Raw genomic sequence first — 7,280 nt, forward strand, 5'->3', positions numbered from 1 at the left:
CAGGACACAGCACTTGAAGGCTGCAGTCAATGAACCTCTCAGAGAAGGGACTGGTCCAGACTCCAGCGTGCATGAGAAGGCGCACAGTAGGTTTGTTTAGAGTGCCCCCTTCTGTCGGATCAGTGAAAATTAGAAATGACATTGCAAAAATTGCAAAAACACTTACAGTTTGGGACTTGCCAAGAGACACTGACTCACACACTCTCACACACTATTACTGCTCCTTAAGTAAACAGGTGATTGCCTGTTTGATCAGTTTTTACTCGTCCGGTTGAATGAATGAAAGATATTTTATGACGTGTTAATTCTTCAAGCATGCGCCAGAAAAACAATTATAAAAGCATATTTCCAACTGTTTCCAATGCCGTGCCTCTAGATACATTGTCTTCAAGTATCTCGGGCAGGTCTGTTTTGCAGCTTCTCACCTGACTAAAGTTGTCAGTGAAGCTTGACAGGCGTCAGCGTACCACAATGGAAAACTGTGGTGTTGCACAGGAAGCCATGAGGTGCGCTTGTGTAGGAGGTGATGAGGTAGAAGGGTTAGAGTTAGAGTGCTTACTGCAGCACTATCAACTGCTATTTTTAACCAGACTGTGGTCTTAACTTTCTAATCTTAATTGCCTGCACCAACCGTGTTTTGTTTAGAGGCCCTGCAGGAACTCACTTTCAGAACAGCTCATTTGGTACGCTTGAATTTCTGCACAGTGGTCTGCAGTTATAACCCTAGTTAACAATCAAACTTAATCGTCCTTTTTCATCATCTTTCTACTTTATACATTTTTTTCTTTGTATTATTTTTATCCATATAGTGTCAGCTTGTGTAACCTGTCGACGGCTTACGTTACTTACAAATCTGGCCAATCATTAAAACTCATTCTGTTTGCTTGAATACTTTCCTGCTGTGCTCTTTTACATTCTGATCATCACTGATTTATAATCTGTGCCGCACAAGGCTCAGTGTGTAAGGTGTTCCTCAGCCTAAGCCAAGACCTACACCATGTTGCAAATTGTTTGCTGCAGCGGTTTCCTGTGAAGGATCTACTGTCATGTACTGTCACCTAGTGCACTAAGGTCGAACAGCATCAGTTTGTTGAAGCCTCCGAGGCCTCTGCCACGGATCAAGAGCCATTTTAGCATCATTCTCAACTAGATGTGTCTGATTAAATCTCCTGGAAAGAAAAGGTTGACTCTAGATTGCAGAAAATCTAGTTATATTAGACCTAAATGCTTCTTGGTCTTGGTAGTTAGAGTTAGGACAGATTTATTAAGCTCTGACCTCACACCTTTAACTCCTAAACTATGCTTTTTCTTGTGAGGGCCTCACTTTACAGAAGGTGCTGTCTAATTTTGTCTGCAGTCTAAAGTAGAAGAATCATAGGATAGACAGAGGTGAACCCTAGGTGGGGTTGTGGACTATTGTCAGTGCACTGCAGACCTTCAGAGGTTTAAGGGGGTTTATTATTACATGCAAAGTATGCCAAATGGTGGTCGTCTGGAGGCCCTCTTTCACATTTTTGTCACAGGACTCCAAACTATGACTTGGTTTGCCTGTCCTGACAGTGCCCCCCTTCTTCTTCTATAATTAACTTACACCAGAAAACTACATGTAAATGTAGGTCTCTCTTGTTCATCTTCTTCTGTTGATTGAATTCGGTTTTGAGAAAGTACATCTTGTTGAAATCAAGTCCTCCTTTGCCATATTTCAGTAAATTGCTTGCTTACTTCCTTTACTAACATAGTGAATTAGATGACACACAGTAGAACCGCTGTTCACAACAAATATGTTCAGTTGGGATTGTTGTATATGTACGTAACTATACCTTGTCAGATCATTTTAATTAGCATTCAAATAAACAGTTGGAGTCCCTAATCAGAATTATGTCATTTTGAACGAAGAGTTATCATCCATGTAATAATAGCCACCGCTTTGTCCGACAACAACCAGTTTGTAAGTGCAAGTCCTGAAAAGAGCAGGGCATTTGTCAGAAATGTCAAAGGAATAATTATTTGTATTGATATATTACACGACTGATGTCATGTAATCTAGCATGTGTTAATTGCAGTGCCAGATTGTGTGATTGTAGTTCCTCCAGAAGAGGGTGGTGTTTCCCTAAAATAGTCTTTTGCTTTAAAATAGCAGTCTTATTTTGTGCTTGTGTATGCACTAGTGTTTATAACTTATTGGAAGCCACTTTGCGTCCTCTGTTAGCATCCGTTGTTGGCTTATATCTCATTGTATATAATTAAGATGACTGTGTTGTGTTTTCCCGTCTCTGGTATTACAATATGTTACGTTAATGTGTTGATAAAAGCCTTTTTCCAACTGTTTAAAAGCTCTGACCCTCGACTGGAATTATAATAAATTTGCTCAGTGCCCCGTTATAGACACCACAGTATCCATTACACAATAAAGAAGGATCAGGATTTTTGTTATAGAGAGAGTTTTGCACTGTGAATTTTTTTTGTAGTACAATGTCTGAAATAACTCTTAGGAAGGAAAGAAGTGAGCTTATATTGTTCTTCTAGGTAACATTCTAATGGTAGAAAACCAAAGATTGGATGAGGATGACTTCCTCTCCAAGCTCCAAAGTTACAATTAAGTCACTCATTCATTTACAGTATAACCAGGTTGGGAGAGTCTGCATTGATCAGTCTGATCAGTGTTCTGAGTAAAAGTAGGACACATGTTTGAGTTTATGTTTATAAAACTCATTTTTAATTGCAGTTACAGCTGAACAAATCCATTTAATGCTTCACGCATACAGTCCGATTCCACGGTCCATCATCTGTTAAGAGAATTCAAGTTTGCAATATGATGCATGGATGAAATGTGTGCTGAGAAAAAAATTAGCAATGTTAAATTTGTATGACTGTTTTCTTCTCTTTCACCGTTATTACTGTACATTTTTAAATATAAATATGCATTGTATGAAATTCTAAATAAAAAATGTTCAGGTTCAACTCACCAGAGTTTGGTAAGCATATTTTCTGTAAGGGGCTCTGCAGCTCTGAGCACCTGAAGTATTCGGAGCAGGAAGAGTATAACTCACACATAAATGGGCCATGTTTCTATAAGCAAGGTTTGTGAAATTAGAAATATTAATTCCAAACGGGTTTTTGGCACAAAGCATGTGTAAAATAGAGTCCATGCATGTACTACTGAGATTGTCACACTGATGTAAAATAGGAGACCACCTCATGGTGGTGCTAAAGACAAGCTGAGAAATTCAGAATAACTACTCCAGTTATGCAAACAGACATGCCTGAGCCACTTAGTGGACGTTTAAATAAGAGGTTTAATGTATTTAACTAAAAGGCTTCAGCGCCTTATTGTTACATATTAAACCAGATGATGCATTAACTCATTCTGCACTGATAAACATGAAGCTTTGAAGCCCATAAAATACTATTGCATGCACAGATGACTACCAAGATATGAAAATGTATGTAAATGAACACTGTCTGCTCTATCAGGTCTTAGCAGTAAACTTAACTGGATGTAGCTGAACCAAGTATATAATGAATGATACATATATCATTGTATATAATGAATGAGGACAAGATGTCACACTTCCTAGTAGAATTGTCAACCTATAAAAACAGTAACAGTATTTAAACATACTTTTGACAAATCCTGCAACACACGATTAACATCGTCAATCATTATCCGTTATAGTGTCATGATTTTTAAGCTTTAGCTGTTAGCTTTAGCTTGCATTTTTTAAATAAAATGTCTACACAAATGTTTGGCCCCATTTGTATTCACTTTCTGAACACAGAGCACTGTGTACAGAGTACAGTATCATTCTGAACTATCAAAATAATATAAATAGTCTTCTTGACCCTGTAGGATGCATTTAGTATATACACTAACACATGTAAAAGATCGGTATCTCATTTATAAGTCATGCTGAGAAGAAGAGAAGAGAGTAATAATAATAGTAATAGATTTGATTCGTGGGTACCTTTCAAAGCACTCAAGGTCACCTTTTAAAAAACAGCAATGCATTAAACATCACGTAGACAGGTACAGAGAGAACGCAGTGAGGGAGCAGGCGTTTATTGATTAAAACATGATACAAATGTGACTTGGTGGATTCATGCGTAATCTAAAAGAAGTTGCACAATGCAGCAATTTACTTATTTAAAGACATTTCTATAAGCGGGACATGCAGTATATAATATCAGCACTTATCACATCTATGACTCAGCTTTGAGCCAACTCTTAATAAACTTGAAACTTCTAGCTTGTAGCATGATATATAAATCCTCAAATGTCAAACCATGTCACTTTCTTAACCAGGTCACCTTCATGTTTATACTCAGTGCTCTTCATATTAAGACTAGCTCCACAGCACTCAGACCTTTATCCGGAGGTGTCAGTTCTATGGAATCAGTCTCAATACAAAGAGCTCAGCTTGATTTTTTTTTATTAGTCAAGTGTTACATGTATCGGGGCTTTTCTCTTAGGTTCCATAATGCTGTCGATCCACTCTCTATAGTCAGATATCTTGGTATACTTATTGATTATTTCGTCCGACTGTGTGCGCATGTTGGCAGACACCACCCCATATGCCTTTCCATCGCAGACCAATGGACCACCAGAGTCCCCCTGGAAGTACATGCACATAATGTAGTGAATACTTAAATTGAGCGCTGAACTGTTTAACACTGCACGTTACAAAAATGTACTTACAGTAGCAGGTCCGGCCTCTCCCTTAGAGCAGTAGACATGTTGACTTGCACATTCTGGAGTCTCAGTCAGTGTTACGTTAACTTCCATGAGTTTACAAGACATATATCCGTTTCTGACTGTTGTCCCCCAACCGCAGACTAGACACGATTTTGGAGCGGCATCGTCCTGACATGTGAGATTAATGGGTCTCACATTGCAGTTGATTTTCACCTTGGAGCTCAACTTAACAAACAAAGAGAGAGGGAGAGAAAAAAATGATATTTATTTGAAAAATGTATGCACATCAACTCCTCATTTTACTCTGCAGAGCTTCTGCGAAATTGAGAAACAGTGATGGAACAGATGAAAAAGGACAACATTTTTGCTATGATCATATTATTGCTATATTTACCTTGAGAAGCATTATGTCATTTGTATAATTCTCATCATTGTAGTCAGCATGTGGAAAATCTTTTTTGACAGACACATTTTGCGTGTCACAATGGTTATTGATATTGTGAAGTCCTAGTAAGACATTGTAGGACCTGAAAGGAAAGAAACAGGTACAAAACCATTATGTGGGCAAGGCAAGGCTAATCTTTCACTGTATTCACAGAATGAAAGCAACAAAACACATCTATGTCACGGCCTCTTTGGCACTGTCAGTGTATGAATCAAGTCTGTTGTTGAGATGAGAAATGTTAAAGGATTTTCTGGCATCATCATGCTCAGATTTAAAGACTATGTTACTTACCCGGCTTTGCAGTGGGCTGCAGTCATCACAAAATGTTCATTCAGCAAGAAGCCACCACAGTGTCCATTAGGCTTGTGCCTTTCTAAAAGCACCATGTACGGCCTGCTGTGCGGCACAGCCTCTTTGCCTCCAATGATTTCACCTGAATGAACTGGGAAAAGAAAAACTGTCACATGCCACACAATCAAAAGCTCTGCTATAATACACTTGTGCAATGAAAAGAGACTCACCTTGGCCACCAAGGGTCAGCACGAGCATCAGTGCTACCAGATCAAAGCGGGTAAACATGGTGAGATCGCGGTCGGGCTGAGCCTCCGAAGAGCTGTGGCACGCACAACTGGCAATCAGCTTTTAAATGCGCCCGTGTCTTCGTCAGAGAAGGAAGTGATTGTGCTGCACATGCAAATGTTGTGGCTTTGTGTAATCAAACTGGGACACCACTGTCACCTCGAGAGCATGATAAAATTTTGGTAGCACAAGTCTTAACTTTTAGCATTTTGTTCACATTCACACAAATTTTAAGGTTTCTTTTTTAATCAGTGGGCTCATCTAAAACAGTTTATTTTTTTCTGTTCAGCTGAATTATTTCTGAGCTTTTCAACATATTAATGTGGACGGAGCTAAATAGCTATTGCCTTGCCATACTGACAAATTACTAATGTAGAAGGATGAAGAACCATTTGTAATATCCTGGATTTTATCCCGGATTACCGGGTTAAAACTATGATATGAAAATTGAGTGCTACTGAAATTAAAGTGGACATGTTCTAATGTCAATGTACAATTTTTCGAGGTTAGATTAGAGTGTTTTTTAAAGGTGTCTCAGATTTTGGTTTCCACTGTTTGTACAGATTACGGCCCAACTCCTCCTACCAAAGTGCAAGAGAAAAAAATTCACAAGAAATTCATAAGCCTGACTGACACTACTGAACAGCAGGCAGCCGAACTCTTTACTTCCTTGTAGTACGTCTGGTAAGTGCAGAGACTAGTTGCAGTATCCAGCAAGTCAGAAACAGCCTGCATGCATATCCAGACAGGAGAGGAAGTGCGGATTAATAAACACGTTTATGCTGAAACAAGCCGTGCAAATGACTGACATCAATAAATCTGTGTCAGACATGCAGCAATACTTCTGTGGTCGACAACAGACCAAATTACGTGAACAGAGAACAACAGGAAGACATAGTTATATAGATCCAGGTGTTGGTTGAAAATGTATTCACTGCGCCTTAAAGGGTTCATCTAAAACAGTACCATCAGAAATTTAACAGACCTAGATCAGAGCGTCCACTCAGTTCTTCACCTATGAACAATGACAGAAAGGATTATAGCTGATCATGCTGCTGGTGATCTACTGTTCTGATTAGCATAAGGTAATATTAATCAGTACACTCTTTAACAGTTCATTTGTTCATCTTCTGTAACCGTTTGTCCTGTGAAGCGTCGCGGGGGGGTGTTCACCTATCCCAACTGTCATCGGGCGAGAGGTGGGGTACACCCTGGACAGGTCGCCAGTCTATCGCGGGGCTGACACAGAGAGACAGACAACCATTCACACTCACATGCATACCTGCCTATTTAGAATCACCAGTTAACCTTACCAGCATGTCTTTGGACGGTGTGAGGAAGCTGGAGTACCCCTAGAGAACCTACGCAGACACAGGGAGAACATGCAGACTCCACACAGGAAGGCCCCAGTCGGCCCATGGGTTCAAATCCGGAACCTTCTTGCTGTGAGGCATCAGTGCTAACCACCAAGCCACTGTGCCGCCCCTTTATATCAGTTTCAAACTGTTAAAACAAAACACCTTGGCTGTTTAAGGCTGACAACATCCTCTTTCTTTATATATT

General features: G+C 39.6%; 1 protein-coding gene across 1 annotated transcript; it reads right to left on the minus strand.

Annotated features, from left to right (window-relative positions):
- Window positions 1-4,039: 4,039 nt before the first annotated feature.
- On the minus strand, window positions 4,040-5,742 carry LOC311491031 (granzyme B(G,H)-like). Its single transcript, XM_084548865.1, has 5 exons — window positions 5,660-5,742; window positions 5,430-5,580; window positions 5,088-5,220; window positions 4,697-4,918; window positions 4,040-4,612 (listed from the first exon to the last, which is right to left on the minus strand). The coding sequence occupies exons 1-5, from the start codon at window positions 5,715-5,717 to the stop codon at window positions 4,433-4,435; spliced, it is 744 nt and encodes a 247-aa protein (XP_084404991.1). The 5' UTR covers window positions 5,718-5,742; the 3' UTR covers window positions 4,040-4,432.
- Window positions 5,743-7,280: the final 1,538 nt, after the last annotated feature.

This window comes from Chelon labrosus (assembly GCF_963514085.1).
Source record: "Chelon labrosus genome assembly, chromosome: 7".
In the NCBI taxonomy this organism is placed as follows: domain Eukaryota; kingdom Metazoa; phylum Chordata; class Actinopteri; order Mugiliformes; family Mugilidae; genus Chelon; species Chelon labrosus.